The 26281-nt window shown below is 42.7% G+C and overlaps 1 protein-coding gene across 1 annotated transcript; it reads left to right on the top strand.

The window, feature by feature from the left end:
- LOC308064155 (nuclear receptor subfamily 0 group B member 2-like) lies at positions 1–26281 on the top strand. The gene is made up of 2 exons (XM_080388151.1): positions 1–610; positions 4730–26281. Exons 1-2 carry the CDS (start codon positions 37–39, stop codon positions 4981–4983), a joined length of 828 nt encoding a protein of 275 aa, XP_080244277.1. The 5' UTR covers positions 1–36; the 3' UTR covers positions 4984–26281.

Below are 26281 nucleotides of genomic sequence, written 5' to 3'. Positions count from 1 at the left end.
CACGCGTGCTTCCCTGCCACAGGGAACTCTGGCTCTATGGCTGCTGAGATCTCAGCTGCGAAATTTGGGAAATGTCAGAGTGAGACACATCGTGCTAACAGCATCCTGTACCAGATCCTTAACAGAGAGCATGGAAGCGAGACCAAGTGGCACCAGCAGTACAGTGGTCCCTACCACTCCACACGAAGCAAGGGCTGCTCTTGTACGTACAGGAGAAGAGTTGTCCTGAAAACGCCAGAAGCCACGTGCAGAAGGGCTTCTGAAGTGCTCTTGAAGACTTTAACTTTTATTAGAAACTTGCCTTCTTTTTATAACGTGCCTTGGGAGGATCAGCTTGTCCTCATACAGCAGAACTGGGCCCCTCTTTTTGTCCTGGGCATGGCACAGGAAGGGGTGGATTTTGACCTGAAAGAGATTTCAGCCCCTAGTTTATTGAAAAAAATCCTCCTCAATCAGTCTTTGACAGCTAACAATGATCTGGGCAGCTCATCCCTGCAAGCGTCTTCAGCAGAAGTTCAGAAGATGAAGAATTTATTGTGGAAGTTCTGGGATCTGGACATAAGTGCAAAAGAATATGCCTATCTTAAAGGAATTATTCTTTTTAATTCTGGTAAGTCCTCCTGGAAATGACACAGATTATCATGTGCCTAGAAGGACATTTGGCATTTTCATTTACATATAGACAACTGCTTAGTTTTACTCTTTTCTATGAATATAGCTAAATGTTCTCAAAACCCTATATTCCACAATTTAATGATTTTCTGCCTGAAGTAGCTTCTTTAGGTTCCTTGGATATGTGCAGTAGGTTACCCACTGTAAGCCAAACCAGCTTCTATTTGATAAATTTTAAGTAATAAAGGTTTAACCGTGCCACTTCAAACTGATTTCCAGATCAAAGGCAATGCAGCAGCCTCACCCGTAGTACAGCAAAGGAGAGATGGTACATGGGTACATGATGTGAGTAACTGAAGTATTTAAACAAAGAATTCCTCTGTAGGAAGAACACTGGAGAAGATAAAATAACTTATATCACCTGATTTTCATCAATGAGGCAAAAGGATACTGCCCTGAGGTTAGACAGCATTAATTTATTTATTTCATTTTATTTTCTTTATTTAGTATCTCTACAGTCAAAGCCTGGGACAGCAGTTGTGGAGCACACTCAGACTAGTGATTGCGTCCTCTCACTTCTGGTGCCAAGTTCAGCCTCATTAGGAAGGAAGGTTGCCTAGGTCAGCACTACGGAATGAGTCATTAGAAGCCAGCCTCTAAGTCCGCTAAAGTAAATGGAAAGACTTATTGACTCCAGTCTGCTCTGGCTCCGATCTCTGACTCCTTCCAGAGCAATCACTGCTGTCGGCTGCACTGTCAGCAGTGTGCTATACTTGGGACTACACCAAAAGGATACTTGGATACTTCACTTGTTCCATGATATTTCTTGTGGTGAATAAGGTTCATAGGCTGCTCAAAGGCTGTAGTGAGTTGATATTTGTTTCCAATAGGATTCAGATTCTGATTCTTGAGATGTAATGTCATCCAGATGCTTTGTATTGTCTTGTGCGTCTATGCTGCAGCATCACAACAGTAGAGTTTGTTTCAGTGCAGGTTAGTTTCTCAGTTTTTTTTCACAATAAAATCAGGCTGAAAGAAACCACCAGCTATATCCAGGGTGATGATGAGAGGAGAATCCCTCATCCGCAGCAGCTTACACAGTTTAACTAGCAGGCATTTTTATCATCTCTGTGGATAAAATGTGATTTTCACATAAGGAGAAAGCAGCAGAAGCAGCATTATACTCTGGATTCGTGCCTTCTAATGCCTGCTGTTTCCCCGGGGTGCCGTGTAGAGGCCCAGCAGCCCTTCATGCTGTCTGCAGACACTGGCTGGAGTTACAGGAGGACTTTTTAGTTCCTAGGTGGGACGACCCTGCTCTCTGGAGGTGCCTTTCTCCACGGGCTGCAGAAGGCAGCAGAAGGCAGCTGGGAGGACTTCAGTTAAACCTAGATGAAACGGTCACAAACTAACTCTGGGCCGAAACAGGTACTCAGGGCTTATACACCGCCCAAACCACACTTCCACTACCTGTTTTGCTGCAGACAGATCTGTACAGCTGTCATTTCACAATTACTATTCTTAATAATCTTTGAACACTTGCCACCAAACTCAGAAAATGTTTTCTACATACATGCAGTGCATTTTCAGCTGTCTTCTGAGTTTCGGCTTGACGTTTGGCCAAATCTTAATATTTTGCAGGCCTCAGTTCTAACAGGATTTTAGGCAGCCACCAGCAGCAACAATGCTTAGTCCTCTCCTGGATCATGGAGTACCTTGTGTGGGCTCCCACCCTGAATATTCTGTTCCTGTTAGGACCACCAAAACTGCCTGAGACAATGGGGAAAACCCAGGCATGGAGCAGCCCAGAGCTGGGTTATGAGTTGGAGTTCAACAGGGTGGCCAGAAATGCACCTGTAGCAGCACAGCTAGGCCAGCGGCCAGCACTTTAGCAAGAAACATGACACACAAGTACGACAGAGCTTTGCTTCTGCCCTAAGTGGTCTCTTGTAGCATAGGGATTGTACTTACTCTGATAAAACCATCCCTTTGGGGACAGAGTGGCAGGCAGCATGGAATGTAGGTCCTCCCACTAAAGCACGATCTGCACAGTACTTCTGTGCGGGAGGCTCGAGCTGGGTGACGGGTTGACCATATGTGGGTTAGCAAGAGCCTGCGAAGAAGTGCACCCAGCTCCTATGAAGAAATAGGCAGCCTTGCATCAACTGAACCCAGACTCTCCAGAAGATAATTGCCATCCCGGCTCTTCACAGGGGTGCGGGTGCTTTGGCTAGGTGGCTTTGGAGAGGTCACAGTGTGTACGGGTGAAGGGTCCAGCTGCAAGGCCTTCTCGAGGACACAGTGAGTCGAAGGAAGGAGCAGGTAGGACTATCCCACCACGCATGAACAGCACAGAGCGAGGTGAAACTGCTCTTGCTACTTTTGACAACTGTCTGAGAAGCAACGGGAACTGCGCAGTGAGGAGACGGGAACTGTGAAAAACAGCACTCTTATTCTGTCAGTGCCATACTCATCTATATTTATGAAGACATATATATTAAACTCCATAAAGGTTGTGACAGGACTTCTGTTGAAAAAGACACTTTTAAAAGTTTTACAACTCAGATGGAAACATGTGGTTGACTGAATATTATTACAAAAGACCTCAGACCTAGAAGTTTCTCATTATTTTTAGATTAAGACCAGTGTTTTATTACATACAAAAGAAGACCAAATGCAGATATCAAGCAAATTTGAAGGGATATAAGCAATTGCAATTTCATCCTGAATATACAGAATCCTTTCTGTATAATGACAATTTCCTTTCCATGAAAAATCCAGCACTTGACACCATCTTCACAGGTTGCAGCTGGTGGCAATCCTCAGGGAGAAGGAGACTTTTCCAAACCCTTCATTTCTGGCTAGCCTGGTTGCAGGCTTTGCTGAGGCTTCTTCTCTACTGGCAGTGATGTCTAGGGAAAAGAGAACTGCTGACAAGTGACAAAGGGCAGCCAACCACAGACTGAAAAAAAAACCCAACCAGGTTAGTTTTGCCCTAGTACAGGGCACTAGGCAAGAAGGCAGAACCTCCTACACTTTTAAACAAATGATCCTGTACGAAACACTCCCTGCCCGGTCTGAGCTATTCAGATCCATCCCAGGGAGGTATGGAGTCAGTCACTGTAAAAGATGTTAAACAGGCCTGGAGTGTGTGCTGGTAGATAGACAGGTTAAAGTAAGACATGGGAGGCAGGAGAGGCAGAAGTCAAAACCTGGAAATTCATCCTACCCCTGTCCAGGTCGCAGAAATTCTAGAAAAGAAAACATGGTGTTATCTTCAGATGGTGAGGACAGGAGGCAACGGGTTGCTGACAGCTACATGACAAGGCAATCCCACCAGAGGCAAAGGATGAACATGGGGTGTCCTTTGAACTGAGCCCTGGCATCCACAAAGACCTCAGTGAGCCAGCAGGTTTGAAGTCACGTGCTATGGGAGACACGACTGAGGCTCAGGACCATAACTCCGTAAGGCAGAGACCTTTGCCTCTTCAGAAATGGCTGAGAAAAGGGAGCACAAAACCGGAAAATCCAATTATCTATCCTCCCCCTGTGGGTCGCGATACACCTCACAGAGCACCTCAACACTCTTTTTAGACTGTAAATGAAGATATCTAGACATCATGGTGAAGCATAGTGCCCCAGCTTAGTTTAGCAATCAGAGGCAACAACAGGAGGGAGATGGGGCTGGGTAGACTGGAAACGTGTCTTCAGAGTGCCAGCCTGCTCGCCGCTCCAAACCACCGCCTCCATCTTCCTGATGTTACCTACCTATTTTAGATTAGAGCTGGAATATTTCCACCTACTCAGACTACAGTCTTAGCATCATTTGGTGGGTAGACAACACTATAAAGCTTCTTCTCCATCTGTACTGCGTCCAAGTTACCTCCTGTTACTGGTTCAAAGCTGGACTTAATATAATGGGCTAGATTCCAATGTGTTTACACTGCTGCTCAACGTTCCTTCAAATTATTGAACTATGCATATCTTCTTTCCAAAAAGTATATTTAGAAAGATTTTATTTTCTACAGAAAGTAGAAAGCCAGACACCCATCATTACAGAGGGCATAGAACAAAATTGTTTACTCAAGATTTATTATTTTACTTTTTGTTTTGACAGGATGCCATGTCCTAAAGTGTCTCCCGTACATACAAACGCTGCAACAGGAAGCTCAGCAAGCCTTGATGGAGTATATCTCAACAATGTTCCATAGAAATCTAGGCAGGTTTGCTTGGATTCTTCAGCTAATTGCCTCTCTTCAAGACATTGATGCAGACGCTATTGAAGAGCTCTTCTTCAGGCCCATCCTAGGAGAGGTGACCCTAAATGTATTCCTTCTAGAAACCCTATATATCAAGCCTGACTGGGTTTGAAAACTGATTACACCTGTGCTCTCAAATACATGTGTTTGAAGAGATGAGAGGATTTTATGAGCTAAACACATTTCAAACGAATCATTGATGCAACTTTGTAAGCCACATACATTTTTGAATGACAAAGTAATTTTGTAACATTTGAGAATTAAAAGCAGAGAAATCCAGGCATTTCATTATTCTGTGTGCTTTCAAAAACCTTTAGTCTAATGTATTCAGAGTGTCTAGGAGCACCAGCATACTTTCCAGTTGTGCTAAGTTCAACTGTATTATTTTTAGAGAGCATTTCTATAGCTGTTTAAAACTGTACTATATGCTTTTGGCTTTCCAGAAGTTTTTGCTTTCAGGAAAAGGGGCAGTGGTAAATTCTATTCAGTGCATCATTAATTGAAGATGAATAGATACATAAAAGGCTGATTAATGGTAAAATCACTATAAATCCTTCCTTTATCTGGGATGGCATCCCTTGATCCCAGTCCCTTTTCTGTTCCACTGAGAACCCTAGCCCTTGGCTGTAATTGCTTGATGGAGCTCCCCCTCACCAACTGATTTCTTACAGCAGGGGTCCTCAAACTTTTTAACCAGGGGGCCAGCGCGGATGAAGTGGCAGCAGGCCATCTGCGGCTGCTTGGTTTCCCCCCCCAACCCCTGGCGGGGGGGTCTGTAAATACTGGGGGCTGGATTGAGGACCCTGGGGGGCCGTACCCGGCCCACGGGCCGTAGTTTGTGGACCCCCATCTTATAGGTTCCTTTTCTAAGTCTTGCAGGAAACTATGGGCATTAAATACCTCTCCCATTATTCACAAAGTCCTCTGACTAAGAAACTAAACAATGTGATTCAAAAATTTGTTGACTAGACAAAGGCCATTGTTCAGGATTCTTTCCAGGATGGGAATAACAAAGGCTGAAAGCTACTGTGTTATGCCATAAGCAGTAGAAATGATGTAGCCCAGTTTCCTACATATTTAAGACCTTTCCCCTTTAGCTCTCCCTGCACCCTTTTACAGTTACCCTCACTTCCCTCCAGACAGGTGTTCCTTGGACAGCAGAAATGCTGAAATATGGTTTCCTATAGGTGCGTACAATCTGTTCCTCCATCTCTCACTGCAAGAGTTCCATGTCTCCACCTCCAAGTGTGCTATGGCATGCCCCACATCTCGCTGTCTCCTGTTTGTCTGGCTGGAGAAGAGGCAGCATGTGTTTGGGCTGGCGCCAAGCTGTGTGTGTGCTGACTGGTCATCTGTCAGGATAAAAAAAAAAGTTGAGCCTATACTTCAGCTGCAGTAAGGGAAGCTATTTGTATCTCTTTCCTGTCCCATTCCTCTCCCAGTAGTTTCCATGGAACTTAAAGGAATTAATTTCTGAGATTTTCAGTAGAGGGTCCAATCTAGTTTTGTTTGGCAAGGGGGCTCAAATTCACCAAATGGGGACTGACAGGCAGATAGACAGGCAGGAGGACAAAGAGCATGATAGTTTGACCCATGCTTCCTTAACTAGTCAAGCTAAAATCTTAAGAAAAAGAACTCACATACAGAATCATACAATCATTTATGTTGGAAAAGACCTTTAAGATCATAAAGTCCAACCATAGATTTAAGGACGAGTATATCATGAACAATAAGGATTCTGTGAGAAGAAAAAAGATGCAATAAAGCAAGCTGGATACACACACACATCAACACATATTTACATACAGAGATGGATGTTCAAAAGACTTTAAATGAAAGTCAATCAAGGAAAAATGTTTAAATAATAAGAACAGTTTACTACCTACCAGTTTTTGACTAAATACCACGTATTTTTTCCCCACTTGGGTAACTGAGAAATAAATTGTAAAAATAAGGGGAAAAAAGCAAACACCAAACAAGACAAACCAACTAAGCCCCCAGGTACCAGTGATCATGGAATAACAAAATTTACAGTAAACACAATTCACCTTCCTATGTTACAAGCTAACCAAACCTGTCAGAAATTAAACTTTTTGGACTGATGTTTTCCATGGAAAGCCTTCAGGCTACCATTTTTCAGTAGGTTTTTGTTAAAATGGTTCAATAGTACTGCCACAGATGAAGCAGTGTGTGGTAACAGCATATTCCATGGTTAGTTCTTCGTTAGTGAATGAAAACATCAGTTCCAGAGATTTGCTTTTTGTCTGTTCTTCTAAAGACCTACCCAAGCAGTATTCATCCAAAAATCGTGTTCGTACAGTTGGTATCGACAACATTATATGGTAGCAGACATATGAGTTTCTCAAGCACCCCCCAAGTCCTAACAGCTTTGACCTTCTGGCTACTACAAATGCTCCACTTGCAGAGGTGGCAGTGCAGCACAGGCCAGGGCTGCAGGAGAGGACCAGATGGCCTTACACATGCAGCAGCTTCTGCAATGAGAATGGGAAGGTCCCAGCTCTGATCTCAGTGCTCCCACTGCTGTTGCGAAGGGAGCAGAGAGGGGAAGAAACATCCTTAGCTCAGTGGGAACAGTGAGGAATTTTGGATAGAGGTAAAAAAGTACAGAAAGCATGTAAAATGAGAAACAGTCGTGGATAGTTAGAGACAGGAGCAAAAAGGGAGATCGAAAAAGCAGAATGGGGGTCACAAGCAGCTTAATAATAGCACTAATTTCTGTGTACTGTCCAGAAAGCCAAAGGCCAGATCAGTGACCCAACAACAACCTGAACCCAGGACAAGTTCACGATTCAGTAACCTGAATTTCAGGCTACTGAGGGCACATCAGACAGTCTCTGCTCACAGCTTTACTTCTCATCAAAATCTCCTTCAAGGTCTTTGACTTTATCTTCAAGGCATAGAATGGCTTCAGTTCAGCTTTCTTTGAATTGGAGGGCACAATGCCAACAATCCCATGGTTTGGCTCACCTGGAAGACTGCTACATTTGCTGACTAATCTTTTAGCCTGATGGATCTCTATGCAACTAGCTGTCTGAAAAAAATGCCTAGCACTCCATAGTGAAGATCATGGTCAACATCTTGGGTTTTCAAGACAATGTTACCTTCTACCATGAAGGCAAATACTATGCTTCAAAGGAAACTCCCACAAGATCTGATACTCATGTGTCACACCTCACCTTATTGTGCTCTGAATGCAAGATTCACTCCTTCAACAGGTCTTTAACAAAACACATCTTTTTTAGTACATATGCAATTAAAAAATTCAACAACCTTGAGCTAAAGCTCTGTGTAACCTGTCTCACATTCCCTGTCTCACAGACCTGATCACAGGGAAAGCATGAATGTTAATAATCATTTGTTTGATATCCTGATCAAAGGGGCTGAGATACTATTGTCTTGCTGAAGACACAGTGAGGATCTGTATCTAATATAATTATGCTGCACATGAAGGTGGAGGCTGTGAAGGTACAAGAGGCAGGCAGGAACAGGAGAGGTGAGGGATCATGAGCAGGGGTTAGGAGTGGAAGCAGAAGCTCTCTCTGGAAGGAGGAAAGGCACAGCACAAGACAGCCTTTAAGCACCAAGGGAAATAATGTGTTGGAAAGGAGAAGCAGAGACAGAAATGAACACAAGGTAAGAGGAAGATAAGGAAAAATTCCCACCCCCACCAAAAAACAGAACAGAACAAAACAAACAAACAAACAAACAAACAAACAAACAACAACAACAACAACAAAAACAAAAAAAGAAGAAAGAAAGAAAGAGAGAAAGACTAAAAAAGAGAAAAAAAACAAGGAGGAGAGGAAGGTTTGTCAGTTTGTCACTACTTCCCTTAGCTTCTGGAATTGAAACCAGAAGCAGAATCACTTTCTCTGCCCGTAAAATCCACCAGCAAAGTGTGTGTATCCGTCCCCCTCTAGTGCCCAGGGGATGCCAGTATTGCCACCACCTGGAACGCGAGCTCAGCCGATGGAGACCTGCCAGATAAAGCACCTAGCACGGCTGATGGCCCAGGCAGAGCTTTCAGTCAGAGACACCTCTGTCTCTGTTTTCCCAGTTGCTGATTTCTTTCAAAATACTATATGACAATTTTTTTAAGTTGCTAACAGAAACTTGTATTTGCAAGATCAAAAAAAAGAAAATGTGAAACCTTACTCTAGCCTCCTTCTGAATATTATCATAAGCTCTTTTAATGACCCGATTACAAACTCTTGTGGCTTCCCCTCAGGACTCCCTACCTTACTTGGAGCAAAGCATGGCGTGTGCTGTGGAAATTCGTTATGACTGTGCAATGGGGGAGGCTGCTGTCTGCTGTGGCTTAGCTGCTTTCATTACAGCATCGACATTGCAGAACCCGGATTAAAATAGGTCTACAGTGACAGAAGCAATGCACTTACGGTTATGTTGGATGAATAACACCTTACAGACTTTGGGGCAACCATGTAAAGTCAAGTGGCATTATTCCAGGCACTCCAGAGCACTATGTGTCCCAGAATAAAGCTGCTACTAACAGTGTTAACTGGAACAACAGTTCTTTGCTTTTCATAGTGACAAACGCAGGCACTGGGGAAGCATGGTTTGTGAAGTCAGTAGGCTCTCACAGCTGCAATCCAGGCCACAACAAACTGCATCTCACACTTTCACAATGATGTGTAGTGCTGTAAGCACTGAAAAATCGGTTTGTCCGCACCCAAAGCGCAAGGAAGATTTCCATGGCTTTAATCTTGCCACTTTCATTTCTCCTTTGTAAAAAGAAGTCATAACAGTATTGCCTCTTTTTGTGACACATCTTTGAAGATACTAATCAGTGTTTGTAAAAAGCTAACAAATGCTATACCTCAGCATCTTAGAAAGTTGCACTGAAAATGAATAATCCTGTGTTCTGTGGTATATTCAATACCACGCTAAAATAATGCAGAGGCCTACACACTACAGGGAAAGGATAAAAATAGAAGGTACTGAAGAGTAAGATTTAGTAAGCACTAAGACAGTGATCCTGTGGCAAAAATAACATGCCATTTGCTATGGTGAGATCCACCTTGTAAGCAAGTCACTTGCACCCTCTCTAGGGCACAGAGAGATGAGCACGCTCCAAGGGAGGTCTGCCTCCCTTCTCTTTGACAACTGTCTTAGGTTGGGATGAATCACACTACGAAGTACTTGATCTCTGCCTACTCATATACTCATATAGCTAAGGAGCCTACCTGAGCATCTGAGAGTCACTGCTTAACTTTCAGATGGCAAAACTGAGATTAATCCCACCTCTACAGAAGTGGTCTGGATCTAGTTTGCACATGCAATATTAACTTTAACATCTTCTAATATTAGCATGCCTGGCTTTGCAGTCCTGATCTTCTTTTGACCAGTAGGCTTTAGACTTATGCTTCCAGCTAAATGCGTATTTCTAATAAACCACAGATATCTGACATATGCTTGGAAACAAAGATAATTCAGTGATTATTTTATCTGCCCAGAAAATACACCATTCTCTGAGAAAACATTCATCTATTTTGCCCAAGTAATACCAGATGTCAAAGTCACATGGGACATCACACTCATATCTGTGTCCTTATCTACATAAATATTTCTGTGTTTTTTTCCTATGGAATGCCTTTATTACTTTTTTTTTTGTAGAAACAAAGGTATTTCATTCAAAGCCTAAAACTTCACTTTTGCTAGAAAGCACTTGCAAGTTACAATCTCAGTCTTAGATGTAATTGTACTTGCAGCTGAGCCAAATACTGTAGCGTTCAGATATGTGAAAAATGCGGTGCTGCACTTCATGTTAATTTAGTTACACATGGAAATATTTGCCACTTATTTCCATCACAGGTCCACTGATAAAGGCAGTTTAACTCAGGGAAAAAAAACCTGGAAACCAGTTTCTGTGATAAAGGTATAGGCTAAAGAAGCTCCAATTCTTTTAATGACAAAAAAGGATTTCACTGAAGCCAGTACAGAAATCCTCAATCTTTTCCAGGGGGCCAGAAGAGGGGAGGGTGAGTCAGTAGTTCAGTTTTGCTTGGGCTTGTTATCAACTGTTGTCCTAGGTGAGGCTGTGATTTTGAAAGTACAAGTTGTCATTCTTCCTGTGTGCTCTCTCTGTCTCTCTCTTTGCCTGGGGGGGTAGCAGAAATGTTGCAAGATGAAGCACTCCACATCTCACCTAAGATAAGAACTTCTTCATCAAAGGAAGACATGGTCACAGCTATCTGCTAGCAGGTATCTCAGAAGCCAAGAATACAAAGCTTCAAGTAGCGTGGGAATGGTCACATTTCAGTCACAGCGGAAACTGTGAGCCATGCACACTCACATAAGCATAGGTGTTTACTAGGATGGCAAAATGTAAATATAATGTGGTTGAGACAGCAGTCAGGATGACAGGAGAGGAATGTGCAGAATGAAGATTTTGTTTATGCAGATGACCATGCAGTAAAGGGCCTAACAATCTTTCCCTACCAGCATCCTAATAGCAATTAAAAAAGATCTGTCATAGGCCTGTAATATATAATATACAAACATTTGCTTCCAAATATACAAAAACCAGTCAGTGCACTGGAACATTACTTGATGCAGTAGATGGCTGTGGTCACCGCAGCATGAGCAGGAGGTTGTACATTTGTTGAGGAGGAATGCAACTTTCAGAAGCATGATGCGAAGTATGATGACAGACAAGGAAGGGATGCTCTAGGAGGAACAGTGGCATCATCTTCGCTGTGCAGTGTTGTCTAGGAACTCAGCACAACTGGGAGGGCAATCAAAGAGTAAGTTGTCATTACTAGTGACATGTCATACACAATGTTGGTGAATCAGACTTGTAGTCTGCCAGAAGTGACCAGAGAGATGGTGCACACGGCTTCTGTGTGCACTGCTGGGGCACCCTGGATTAGTAGATGTCACTGCTGTGTTTCTTCTGGGATCTGGCATCCCCTCAGCCCTGCTACATCAGCTTGTAGAGTCCCTGCACCCCTAATTAAGTAGTTTTTGCACTACTCTGAAGCACCAAATGTGAGCCCTGCACAGCCCTCTGAGGGTGTACGGATAGGTGTGGACTCCCTCGCCCACACTCCAAGTTAGGCAAAAGCAAGCCAGTTCAGATCTGGAAGTCATGTATTTGCACAGATTTGACAGTGTAGGCACTGCCCTGGGCCACTCCAGCTCTACAGATACCAGAGGTGGGTGGCATCCAGTTGGCTTGGAAAGTGAGGCAAATATTTGTCTGTCTGCACCTGTCCTGGTCAATATACATGAGTCAACAGCATCATTATTAGGAAAATAAGATTAGGGCAGGGACTAGGAAGGTCCTCCTACAACATCCAATCTAGTCTCTCTCATTGTGGATATCAATCTTGTGTATGATTACATTCCCAGACTTGATCAGCTCCACCTGAAGATAATCTAGGATGTGTTTGCATGCTATGTTCCTAATGGGACAGCACCTACAGCCTCCTGATCTGATGGTCAGGAACTTTCTAATTCCAGTTCTAGATTCTTAATGCCATTGTATTAATGACAATGTACGCACATTCTTTCTTGTACCAATATTGTCATTCAGTCCAACTAGCTTTTCTCACTCTAAGGTGTTCACCCAAGGGTTTTATAGACAAGTTGTGTCCCCTATGCATCTGCCTCTGTCAGCCCCTCCTTCCATCCCTACTCTGATAGTTTTCACCTTCTGGTCCATATCTTATTCTCTTTTTTTTGACTGATGACCTAACATTATGTTCACTTGATCTGCTTGAGTCAGGATGAATCTCTCTGTACAGAGGTGAATCTCAGATTTGCTCCCATCTGTTACTTCCGTCACCTGGAGGTCATTTTGCTTCCTGTTCAATGTCATTGTGTCACATACTGCATCATTGCTCTGTCGTAGGCTCCATCTCTTAGCTATCTCAATGATACTTTCCTCTCCTCTGTTGCAACTGGCTTCCCTAATTTTCTCTTTTGCCATTCCATCATCTGCCTGCTTTTTCACATGCCTTTCCATTACTGCAAATTAATTTCTCAACTTATTCTTCTCTATCAGTTAGGGGTTTTTTTTGTTTGTTTTGCAACTGCATCCTTCTTCCTCTCTTACCCTTCAGGTTCTTTTCCTAGATCCCAGCCTTAAAGAAAGGATGAAAATCCACAGACCTCCTCCTACAAATTGCTACACAAACCACCCTTGCTGTTGTTTGTTTTGGGCAGGTAGAACATTGCTTGCAAGAGTAGTTTTTCCTTTGGTCTTGTCTGTAATAGTCTTTCACAAGAAGCTGAATGTTTGCAGTCGTAGGCAGTAGCTTTGACAGTACATATGAAACCATCAGTAGGTCTTGTACCATCTCTTGGCACATTTGAAGGAAAACAACCCTAGGCATTCATCCACTGCAATGTAAATCATCCCAGTATCTTGCAGACCTGAACAAAACCACTCCTGTTTTCTATCTCATCCTACTTCTTGTTATCACCTTCTCAGTATGCTAAGAAAAGTGTACTAAGAAAGCACACTTCTTTCTTTCCACTAATCTAATTTCTGGGTGCCTAGCACAGAAGAAAGAGCAAGATGGTACAGAGCAGAGTCTTCACAGAGTCATCATATGCCTAGGAAATACACTTTGTCCTGCTGTTCTCCTGGATTTTTTGGTTTCTCCAGCTCACCAGCTTCTACTGTCCTGCCTGAGATCCCCCTTTCAAAGGAAACTCTTTCATGCATTAATGTGTTAGCTCAGACCAAGGGTTTTCCTCCTATCTTACAGTGAAATGCTGTCCCTTCTTTGCTTTCTAAATATGTTTTAGTTTACTGGGGACTCCTCAAAGAGAGTACTGGAAGTACAAATTTAAAGTTTATTACCTAGACAGTTCAAGAAAAACCAAACCAAACTGTTTGATGACCTTCGTAAAAAGAGCTGAGGCAGAATATCAATAAAAGTTAATAGCAATTTAAAAAATCGCAAAAAGGTTTTTGTGCTGAAGAAGATAATTTTCATTTTTTTGTCTTTATTACATCCACCCCAGAAAGCAGATGGAACATACAAAATCCTGCAAAGGGGGCTGAACTTTGTCTTCTTGGACACAGCTTGTGAGAAATCAAAAAAATGTTTGTGACTACTCTTGCAAACAACTTTAACTTCTAAGGAGGGTCCAGTGAGACTGCATCTTGTTTAGGTCCTTGCATTCTCAAAATATGACAGTATCTCAGAACATGTTTATCCCCTTCTGGGGCAGACTTCCACATCTGATTGTAAAACAATGAAAGGACCAAAGGCACAAATGGAAATCTGCAGGATCTTTGCATTTCTGATACAACCATGAAGAATCATAGAATCATAGAATGGTTTGGGTTGGAAGGGACCTTAAAGATTATCTAGTTCCAACCCTCTGCCATGGGCAGGGACACCTTCCACCAGACCAGGTTGCTCCAAGCCCCATCCAGCCTGGCCCTGAGCACTCCCAGGGATGGGGCATCCACAGCTGCTCTGGGCAGCCTGTGCCAGTGTCTCACCACCCTCATAGTGAAGAATTCCTTCTGTATATTGAATCTAAATGTACCCTTTTTCAGTGTAAAGCCACTCCCCCTTGGTCCTATCACTACATGCCCTTATAAAAAGCCCCTCTCCAGCTTTCAAGAACATCATGTGAAAAACAGCTTGATAACAGATAAAGCCTTCTCTAGATTCAGTGATATGGTAGCCCACATGTGAATCAGACTGAAAAGACCTTTCCTTTCTGGAGATATAAATATTTCATACTACTTATCCATGGTTTTAACAACATAAGGCACAATATAAGTAATCAGCTTGATCTTTTATGATTATTCCTCCCTTTTCTACAAGGGTAAGTACATCACCTCTGCCCCAGATCCAGTCAACAGCGTTAACCAATGTACTGTCAGACACCAGGCTAGTGAGAGCGTAGCAGCATCATTAGTATTTACAAGCAGAGAACACTTCATGTGAAATCCAAGCCAGGGGTCACAGCTGCTGTGTACTCCAGGGGCAAATTATAATGTGCACACAGCTTGCACTGCATATTGCCTTGCATGACACCTACCTGTTCCCAGCAGCCCGTCCTTCAGAGAGCCTGGACAGTGCCACAGACTGAACACAAGCACCTCAGAGAAACACACTTCCTTAGTGACTCCTGTTTTACATCAAGTCTTTCAAAGACAATGTTTTTTGACTACTTAGCAGCTCACAATGCACCAGAAAAAAATGTAATTTGTTTGGTTTCACACATGGTCCAAGTTCAGTTTCCTTACACTGCAGCTCCTCTCCCATGATCTCCAGGGCTATGCTACATCTTTCCTGGGATATCCATAATCTGCAAAGTTACACGGTAGAAATAGGGTAGGGTGACCTACTGATTGACTGGGAGACCAAACCCTTTGGAGTACAAAGACTGCTGTCAGATGCTAAGGCTGACAGCGTGCTGAATTAGCTTCAATCCTGTTTGACAGCTTTCTGAAATCTGTATCTATGAGTTATTTGTGAAGAAAACAAATGACTGCTGAAGATGATCCACCTTTTATACCAACAGCTATGGTGGCCACGGGACTGTGATGTACACAGGCAGCAAGCATTTCTGTTTGGAAGGAATCTGACTTTCTGCAATCCAAGTTAATAGAATCTGTTGCTTAAGTTCTCTTGTAGTACCATCATTATTATTTGGTTTGGGATTTTTAACTATTGAAAATTCCCATTCAGATACACCATTTCCCACAGGATTGCCTATGACTGGACTGGGTGGATACAACACAGTGACTGAAACTCAGGGACTAAAATGAAAAATACTGAATCCAACCCAAGCAGACATGCAGACCTCACAAATACTGAGATTACACTTTCTGTGGTTACTGTCAGTGTTCTCAAGCAATGCTGGGGCTGAAGTGGAACAAAGAACTCCTTGCTTCCAGATGCAATTGCCTGGGACAAAAGAGACACACTGTAGGAGTTCTGTGAGTTGCCACCACGTATTTTTCTGTGAATCACGCATTTCAGCCTCCCTACTGTTACTCACTCAGTCATGTTAAAACTGCATTAAGCTGAAGTTCTCTGCGTATCAGACTAGTCAATAATAAATCAACAAAATGTCCCTCCTGTGCTTTTCCTCCTTTCAAGTGTGAGCTTAAAAAATGGGTATGGCAAACTGCAGCTGTCTCATTCTTTCTTTGGCATGAGTTTATTACATAAACATATGGAAAAATCTACACTGGGAATTTCCAGTTAGGCACTTGTGACAGTATCTGTGGCACTGTTCCTACCAACAGTACTAGAAGAGTTTGAGGGAATAAGCCTCTTCAGGACTACTTCTGTCAGGGACTTAATTCTATGTCTCTGGGGAATGCTGGGCATAGGCATCCTTAACTCCTACAGAGTCACTAGTAGCAGAACTAACTTCACATACATCAATAATCAAGTGAGTTATCAAGCAGACAAGTCTTGCTTTGTGATTCCTGCCACCTACCCTCTCACCTGTGACATCCACTGCAACTCTAAAATCAGTAGTGACCTAGATTTAGAGAAAGAAATGATGCTGGCAGTATGAATTCCCTATCTTTTCACACGCATCCACTTGTCTGTCAGAGTGGGTATCTAAAGGCCATCACTTCAATCTTCTTGTACCTATGCTATATAAAGTGTCCTTATTTATAGCTGGACCCAGACAAAAGCCTAGCTCTTACAATCAGTTTAGAATTGAGGCTCCCAAAAGAGTAATAAAGTTTCTTGCCTCCCACCAATCCCTGCTGGAATTAGCCTGGCCTAGGGGCTACTCCCAGCGGTCAGAATTAGCCCAACTAGAAGCAGAAGTAGAGGTTAGAATTAGAGATACAACTGTGGTGAGATTTCATGTTTATAGAACTCCCAGTAGGATGAATATGCCTTGTTTTCTTTCTCCTTTGGCAAAAGGATTGCACAGAAATGAAATCTGGGTCTTGATGAAAGCAGTGAGCCCTGATGGTAAGTCATTTAATAATTCACTAGACAAAGCACTTGACAGGTCACAGGAGGAAATAATTCTGATTCAGAAAGGGTGGAGAGAACAATCTGACAGATCTGTATTTCAACATATGTATGACACTTCATCAAGTAAATCTCTATTGTTCCCTGCCACCTAATGGTGTATGCGAAAAATTGCAAATCAGTAAGACAACTGTATTGTTGATATATTTATTTAAATATAAAGAAAGATTAAGGTTGTGAATCAAAATGTGAATTAATATTACTGACTTTCAGTAAGATCCTAATTAAGTGAGCGCCTAACTTAGTCTAAGTTCTTGGTGTTAGATAATCCTTGACTGCAGTGACCATGAGATGGTGGAGTTCAGGATACTGTGTGGGGGAAGCAGAGGAACAAGTAGAATTGCAACCCTAGACTTCAAGAGAGCTAACTTTGGCCTCTTCAAGGACATACTTGGAGAAATCCCATGGGTTAGGGCCCTAGAAGGTAGGGGGGGTCCAAGAGAGCTGGCTAGTATTCAAGCATCACTTCTTCAAAATAGGTGCAGCCCAATGGGTAAGAAATCAAGTGAAGGGGGCAGGAGGTCTGCATGGATGAGCAAGGAGCTTCTGGAAGAAGCCAAAAAAAAATATTTTACGGGATATGGAAAAAGGGACAGGATGCTTGGAAGGAATACAGGAACGTTGTCAGAACATGCATGGAGGTGATGAGGAAGGCTCAGGTCTGTCTGGAATTAAAGCTGGTGAGGGAGGTCAAGGGCAGCCAAAAGGGCTTCTTCAAGTACATCAGTAGGAAAAGAACGACTAGGGAAAATGTGGGCCCACTGCTGAATGAGGTAGGTGCCTCGTAACAAAGGACACAGAAAAGGTGGAGTTACTGAACGCCGCCTTTGCTTCAGTCTTTACTGCCAAGGCTGGCCCTCAGGAATCCCAGACCCTGGAGGCAAGAGGAAGTCTGGAGAAAGGAAGACTTCCTCCTGGTTGAGGAGGATCATGTTCAGGATCACTTAAGTGAAACTGACACCCACAAATCTATGCACCCCGATGGGATGCAACCCCGAGTGCTGAAGGAGCTGGCAGATGTTATTGCTAAGCCAATCTCCATCATCTTTGAGCGGTCACGGAGGACAGGAGAGGTGCCTGAGGACTGGAAGAAAGAAAATGTCACTCCAGTCCCCAAACAGGCCAGGAAGCAGGACTCAGGGAACTACAGGCCAGTCAGCCTCACCTCTGTCCCTGGAAAGGTGATGGAACAGCTCATCCTGGAGGTCATCTCAAAGCATACGGGGGAAAAGAAGGCTATCAGGAATAGTCAACATGGATTCACCCAGGGGAAATCATGCCTGACCAACCGAACAGCCTTCTAGGATGGAGTGACTGCCTGGGTAGATGAGGGGAGAGCAGTGGATGTTGTCTGCCTTGACCTCAGAAAGGCTTTTGGCCCTGTCTCCCATAACATCATCACAGGTAAGCTCAGGAAGTGTGGGTTACACCAGTGCACAGTGAGGTGGACTGGGAACTGGCTGATTGGCATTGCTCAGAGGGTTGTGATCAGCAGCACAGAATCCAGCTGGAGGCCTGTAGCTAGTGGTGTGCCCCAGGGGTCAGTACTGGGTCCAGTCTGGTTCAATTTATTCATGACCTGGATGGAGGGACAGAGCGCACCCTCAGCAGGTTTGCTGATGGTACAAAGCTGGGAGGAGTGGCTGACACACCAGGAGGCTGCGCTGCCATTCAGTGACACCTGGGCAGGCTGGAGAGCTGGGAGGAGAGGAACCTGATGAAGCTCAACAAAGGCAAGTGTAAGGTCCTGCACCTGGGGAGGGACAACCCCATGCACCAGCACAGGCCAGGGGTGACCTGCTGGAAGGCAGCTCTGCGGAGAAGGGCCTGGGGGTTCTGGGGGACAGCAAGCTGCCCATGAGCCAGCTGTGTGTCCCGGTGGCCAAGAAGGCCCATGGGACCCTGGGGGGCATTGGGAGCAGCGTGGCCAGCAGCTCGAGAGAGATGATCCTCCATCTCTGCTTGCCCTGGTGAGGCTGCACCTGGAGCCCATGTCCAGTTCTGGGCTCCCCAGTTCACGGGAGACAGGGAACTGCTGGAGAGGGCCCAGCAGGGGGCTATGAAGATGGTGAGGGGACTGGAGCATCTCCCTTGTGAGGAAAGGCTGAGAGAGCCGGGGCTGTGTAGCCTGGAGAGGAGAAGACTGGGAGGGGATCTGGTCAATGTCTACAGATACCTTAAGGGCGAGTGTCCAGAGGACGGGGCCAGGCTCCTTGCAGTGGTGCCCAGGACAGGACAAGGGGCAACGGGCACAAACTGCAACACAAGAAGTTCCATCTGAATATGAGGAAGAACTTTTTCACTGTAAGGTTGAAAAAGCACTGGAATGGGCTGCCGAGAGAGGCCAGGGAGTCTCCTTCTCTGCAGACATTCAAAACCTGCCTGGATGCATTTCTGTGCCGCCTGCTCTGGGTGAAGCTGCTTTAGCAGGGGGCTGGACTAGATGATCTCCAGAGGTCCCTTCCAACTCTGACCACTCCGTGATTCTGTGATCAAATGCCTGTGCTGCCTATTGGTGCTCTGAAAACTCGCTACAAGATATTCTGTTTGTCTAAATTAAAATTAGGCGGAAGTTTGTCATATGTCTACTTTAAACAATTCTTTATATAACAATTAGAAAGAAACAACGTACAGCATGGCCACAAACAAGTCGTTGTTTTGAATCAGGCAGAAAAATATTGAGCCAATCTTAAATTTCCCAAGAGCCATACAAATTGTACAAGTGTTAAGCTTTCCTGCTTTGAGTGGTAACCAACAGAATCTGCAGGTACTCTGCGGTGATGAAAATCTTTAGTCAAAAGAGCATATAGAAGAGTACACTCTTTTACATTAAAATTAAAAATGCTCCTACGCATTTTTTGCTGGGATGAAGAAAATAGACTGGATAAAGATAAAATGTAATAAAGATAAAATGTAGTAAGAAATACTACAACCGACTACCTTATTTAAAGATGGCTGCAGGTGGGTGACTGCATTGGTGCAGACACCCATGCCACACTGACTGCAGCATTAGAATCTGAATATGTTCCGATACGAAAAAAATACTGAGAACATCTTCTAACTGCAAATATGGTCAGACTAGAAGGGAGACGTACGCAGAAGGAAAAAAAAAAAAAACATGCCATTTGGATTAAATTTAGGAGAACGACAGCTGAGTGTGTGGTTTTGCTTTTATGAAGTTAGTAGCATAGGTGTGCCTAGAATATGATCTAGTTTTGGGTAGCTTTGGTTAGTCACACCCTGAATACAGTTACTTTCAGTCTTCTCATGTTTGAGAGCAATGGAATGCGGGCCTGGATACTGCACTGACCCATGCAGTATTGCCTCTCTGGCTATTGATATTGGTTCAAGAAATGGACAAATTGATGTTTCCATACTTGTAAGTCTAAAATTTACGTATGTACAACAGGAATGTGATTTTTACTTGTTTACTTGCTGCTAGAGTATAAATTCTGTATGTTTAATTTACAGAAATTACTATTAATGTTATGGGGTGAGATTTGCTATCTTTTGTAACTGATCATAGCTCCCACTCTGATCAGCAGTACAAGGTCAGTCTGTGGCAAGCTGAATGGAATCTTAAACACTTATTTAAACCTGTGTGACGTGTTGCCTTGTACGTGGTTATCTCTAGAGCAGTACCTGCCAGTGGCAGGCAGAATGTTGTGGAAATCTGTAGGGAACTCATGTGATCCAAAGGTGATTTCTTTAGATCACAAGACCATTACTTAAATCCAAGTACACTGAATAAATCTGTATCTTTGAACAAAAGATAATTCATGGACAGTGGGTTTTCCTTTCTATCTCCTTTTGTAACACACTTCTATCTGTACACACGATGAGATAAGGTTTACAGCTTATTATTGTTTAAATCAGAGCTAATGCTATCAGTCTGAATAAAATAAGCAGATTGTCCTCTAATAAAAATAATAGTAGCAATAATGTGTAACTATGCTTGTGACTTACCTACAGAGGACAAAATGCTTCATAAAGGTAGCTCATGTAAACAGACATGTGACCCACACTGTGCTTTAGGGGAATGACTAACTATGGGGAAACAGTGAGGCTCTGGCTCAGTGTGTTTCTGGCATGAGTTGAGCCATCATACCTTTTTTTTCTCCTTTTTTAACTTCCACTAAACACAACTGTACTATAGGCAGGCATGAAAACTGACCAATATACTGTAATATATAAGTGAAATATCAGAGAGACATCCAGCCTGTTTTATACATGATCTGCTGGATGGATATGTTTTACCTCAAGAATCCTGAATACAGGACTGCTGTATATTTGCTTTTTGAACACTGTTTATAATGTCAGTTGCATATATATATATGAAGAATCCATCTCTCCACTTGTTTCTGAATCGATTGGTTGAGATTTTTTGGCATACTTTCCTGATTAGTTAAATAGTAATTCCCATTTACTAGTGAAAAAACAACAGGTATTTTAAAACTGGAAGGTATTTATATGATTACTTCAGTATGACCTCACCCAGTAGTTTTTGTATTAAGATCATAACTTTTTTTTGAGCTATAGTACATCTTCTACAAAGAAATCTATTTATATTTGAAGAATGGAAGTGATGTTCTCAGGTAAATTGTTCCTATATTTAATTATCCTCAAGATAAGAATGTGGTCCTTATTCCTTGTACAAACTGGATTTCATTATGACATTTTTTGCATTTGAATTATGAGCTGTCAACTATTAGAAATAATTTCCCTATACAGGTATTTCTAGATCGCGTCACAGTAGAAAATAAGAGTTAAAATATACTCTGTGGTTTCAAAGCAATTAAAACTGATTGAATTAGACAGAGGAGAGTGGGATTCTCTTCCCATAATTATGAAACACTGAAACATCTTATAAAAAAAAAGTGAATAATGTATCTGCGGATAGACACTGCTGTTTCTAGCATTGTTACACTTAATGTTAGGAATTACTTGTATCATTTAAAAATAGGATTGTCTTTAACTCGAGTGTGATCATTCTGGTGAAGTGTTTTAAAATCTAAAAAGCAATTGGAAATGAAAGCCACAATTACTATTCTGGACTGAGTGGGAAGCACTGCCTTAACATAGAGGTGGGTGATATGGCAGAATTAACTGGATGATTTCTGGCCCTAGGTGCAAATGAGTACAAAACTACTCCATTAAAACTTCTTTTCATTCTTTTCCTGTTCTCTGCCAGAGAGACTACAACTTGGCTGGCTCCAGATGCAGCGCCGCTGGTCTGCTTTTTATCAAAGTCTAAAATAATAATTTCTCTGCTAAACTGCAGAATGGTCCCTGGCATTTACGCTATCTAAGATGAAACCATTCACTTCTAAGTCCCTTTGTTCAAAACCGTTGCTACTCTGCTCTTGTTCCTAGGGGTAAGACTTGTTTTTTGTCTTACTTGTTCCTAGGGGTAAAACTGCCTTTTCTGTTCACACGTCTAATCTTCACAGGACTGTTTATAATGACAGCCAGGCCAAAAACTACATCTTCTCCTTCCACAGTGCATTTTAGAAAACAATTTCTCAGTTATATGTACCCAAGAAAGAGATGACTGTCCCTAACCAGCAAAATAACCCGTTACTGTGAGTGTGGAAGCAGGGACAGGGGAGAAACCAGTTCCAAAGTACCAATAAATTACAGAAAAAGAAGGATGAAGCCAATCATAATTAGGGTAGGAGGAAGAGAGAAGACAGCAAGGGAATGGCTGTAGTGTCAAGACATAGTATTAGTGTGACAAGAGTGCTTACTAGCAGCTCCTATAAGAGGGGGTGAATCAGCTCGTCAAGTGTTGGGGTGGCGAACATGCTACAAAATTTCTTCAATGAACCACAGAGCAGTGAGGAAAACTTACAGCAACACTACAGGGTGACAGAATTGACAAGAAAACAACAGTGAAACTATTCTTCAAGGAATGCAACAGAAATCATCTGGATGCCTCATCAGCTACAGAGATGTAATTTAAATAATGCAGCACCTACTGGGAGATGTGGAAACTTCAGTAGTCTAAGGTTCAGCTGCAAGCTATACACAAATTTGGAGAGATTTTGGAGTAGAATAATAGGCATGGAGCCATATGCTCACGTCAGAGCCCAATACTCACAATTTGCTCACAATTAGATCCATGTCATTCTGAGATAACAACATGGTAACAACAGTTACATCTGATTAATGCTGGCATAAACATGGGCATAATCTGGTCCATGTCAGTAGGGTCTGCAGTCATCATCAGATCCTCATGAATTCCTCTGCATGATTATTCAGAAATAATAGAAATGGCTGCCAGAGTTTTCTAATGGTTGTCAACAACACTAAGGACGTGCATAATAACTAATACACACAGATGGAGAACGCAGCTGATTTCAGCTCTTAGAAGCCTGGCGTATAGATTTAACACAAGTGGCCCTAAGTGACTGAACAACTTTCAAATGAGAAAGCTGTCTTCAAAATTTAATTGAAGTTGCTGGAATACCATAACATATACCAGGAACAATGTGGATATAATTGTTACCCCATCGGAGCTGGAAAGACATGAATGATAGGACTCATCTTTGCTAACATATCGGTCAGCCAAATTACATTTGGATAAACCTCTTTGATTGCCCATTTCCCTTTTTAGTACCAGTACAAATTCCCAAGACCATGTAGTCAAAACACCTTTGTATTCAAATGGAAATAATAATGTAGGTGGCAAGCCGCTTCTCCAGACAACTTTTTCTCTCTCACCTAGGTCTAAATAGCAGGTCTTACTGAAGGTATTTCTTCTTTCCACCCTTCCATCATAAATGCCATAACTTCCTCTCCAAGACGGCTGCACAACCATCTTTTCCTTTTGAAGTTCCATGTATCACCAGAGGAGACAGCAGTCACTGAAATAAGACAGCAAGGAGTCTCCTTTCACTGCTTGTGCTGAAAACTGAAGTATCTCCTGAAATACCTGACCAAGGTTATTGCCACATTTTATAAATAATACAGCATGTATACCAACTGTACATAAACTGAATATATCTCATAGTTTATAGTTTGAGTTTAGCAATTCACAGGTCCAACAACTGACATTAATAACAGATGACAGACTTACAAGTAAAGTAATACCTTTCTAAACTATCTGTCTTCATTTGTAAGTTCTGCAGATCCGGCCACGACGAGATATATATATATATATATATATATATATATGTAGTGCAATATAGCTAAATTCTTCCTACTCAAATACATTGCTTACTGAAAGAAACACAATTATTTGAATAATAAACTTGAACATCTGTAATCTCTTATACTATTAGACATACAAAGAAGTGGTTATATATCATTTGATGGTTATAATGTTTAATGTTTGCTATGTACTAACATTTCTCAAGTATTTATGCTTTGCTTTCCAGTGGAGTTGGAAACAATATTAACATTTGACATTTATGCTCCTCTTTCATTGAAAAGATTGTTTTTCTATTGTTTATTACAAATCTTGCCCCCTTTAGAAGCTCATCAGTATTTTGTTTCCAATGGATATACTGGGATATGTTAGAAGAACTTGTTTGATCCCATGATCTTGAGTGCTTTGTCAGCAGTCTCTAAGGATAAAGGGCAAGTGACTGGTCTCCTCACTTAGCAGTAGGATTAAGCCTTTTATCTTGCATAAATCCCAACAATTAAGAAATTCAAAATCAATATGAAAAAAAAATATTTTTTCACGCAACACTTAATGAAACATTCTTCACTGAAATAGTCCTGTGGTCATGAACAGAGATATTCAGTAATGGCTTGGAACTCAGAGAAAAAGACTGTCTAAATGTAATAGTGCTAAATATTTCATATTAGACATGAGAACTCCTATTCCAGTGTTTAAAACAAGGTCTTATTTAGATGGGGTTACACATGAGCCCTCTCATTTGAAAGAGATCATGCCAAATATACATCACTCCGGTTTCTAATCTTTTTCTTTGAGGCAAGGTTTTGGAGTTAAGAATTCCTGGAGCAGAGTACAAATGCTATCCAGTGTGGTCAGTCTTACAGACAATTATCAACACAGACGAGGAAGAGCAACTCAAAGAGGCTTGTCATATGTGTTGGAGGTTGCATGAAAGGGGTTGATGGAAAAGCATGTGCACGGACAAGATGTGAAACTGTTAAAAGGGAAAGGATTGATGTGGGGGTAACTGAAAGGTGACAATGATAGACATTTGGAGGAAGAACGGCTGCAAAAGCAGAGCAAGGAGATTCACCTGGGTGATGGCAGCAGCTGAAGAAGGAATGTGAGGTGGTCACTTTGGTAAAGAGAACATTAGAAAGAACTTTTCATAAAATCTGAGATGGAAAATACGTACATATGAAAGACCATCATTTCAATCGCAAAAAACCAATATAATGTAATGAAAGTATGAGGAAGAGTGTTTGGAAACAGAAAGGCCTTAGACAATGTCACAAAATGGAGTGATGCACTCCACTTGTAAGAAAGAAGTAGCAACGTGTTTATTGACAGAAAGCTTCAGTTTAACAAAGTTTAGTGGTAAATGTGACAGTGGTTTAACAAGATTGGATGGCAAGGGACACGTGATTTTTTACTGCATAGAGGACACGGTTAGACAAAACCTCCCACTGAGTCCCGAGGTTCAGAAAGGAGCCCCTTGCTTTCTGAACTCCTTCTCAGAGGGAAGTTTAGGTGTGGCTTGATCCAGACTTAGTCCCAGACTTGGTCAACGGTTCATATCTAAAGGATTATATGTGCACAATCAATCCTTTATGACGCTTAGCGCTTGCCAAGTACCTGTTGCAGCAAGGAATCTCTCAGCCTCGAGGAGCAGCCTCCCCTCTCACGGGAGATGCCGGCGTGCAGGCTGCTGCCGTGCAGACTGCTCGGGGGGGCCCGGGCTCCCACCACAGCCATACCCGCACTCCAGCCCTTGTCTCGGTCGGCGCATGCCCCGCCAGCCCTCAACTGCTCACCAAGATGCACGGCCCCCAGCTGCTGCGGCGGTGCTACCTGCCTCCCCAAATTCCAGCTTAACCCAGATGTGGCCATCACAACCACCACCGGTGGCTATTGCTTCAGATGGGTGGGACGGGGAGGCGCACACTACCACAATTATTAAAAATAAGACTGAGGGAGGTTGGATGTGCTGTTGAGAGGTGGTTTGAGAGACACAGGGAACAGGCAACATGTGCAGGCCTATTAATTCTTTTTATTCCTCTGGGCCATCTGCTGGGGCAGAATTTGAGGATTTCAGACATTTGTTCAATATTCTTCGATGTCGGGATGGCAAAATGAAAATTTCAGCGGAAGAGAAGAAAACGTTTAAGGGGAAACCTGAAGACTTTTGCTTCAGCCACGGCTGTGACAGCACCGAGTGGGAGGGGAGCCTCGGCGCCCCGCGCCGCGCACAGCGCTGTCAGCGG

This window comes from Falco punctatus (assembly GCF_963210335.1).
Source record: "Falco punctatus genome assembly, chromosome: 5".
NCBI lineage: Eukaryota > Metazoa > Chordata > Aves > Falconiformes > Falconidae > Falco > Falco punctatus.
This window is presented reverse-complemented; position numbering and strand designations above follow the sequence as displayed.

What these genes read in the sequence shown, in the direction of transcription:
- LOC308064155 (XM_080388151.1), top strand. Translation starts at nt 37, where the DNA reads ATGGCTGCTGAGATCTCAGCTGCGAAATTTGGGAAATGTCAGAGTGAG. An exon ending in AATTATTCTTTTTAATTCTG is followed by an intron (nt 611 to 4,729) that starts GTAAGTCCTCCT and finishes TTGTTTTGACAG; the next exon opens with GATGCCATGTCCTAAAGTGT.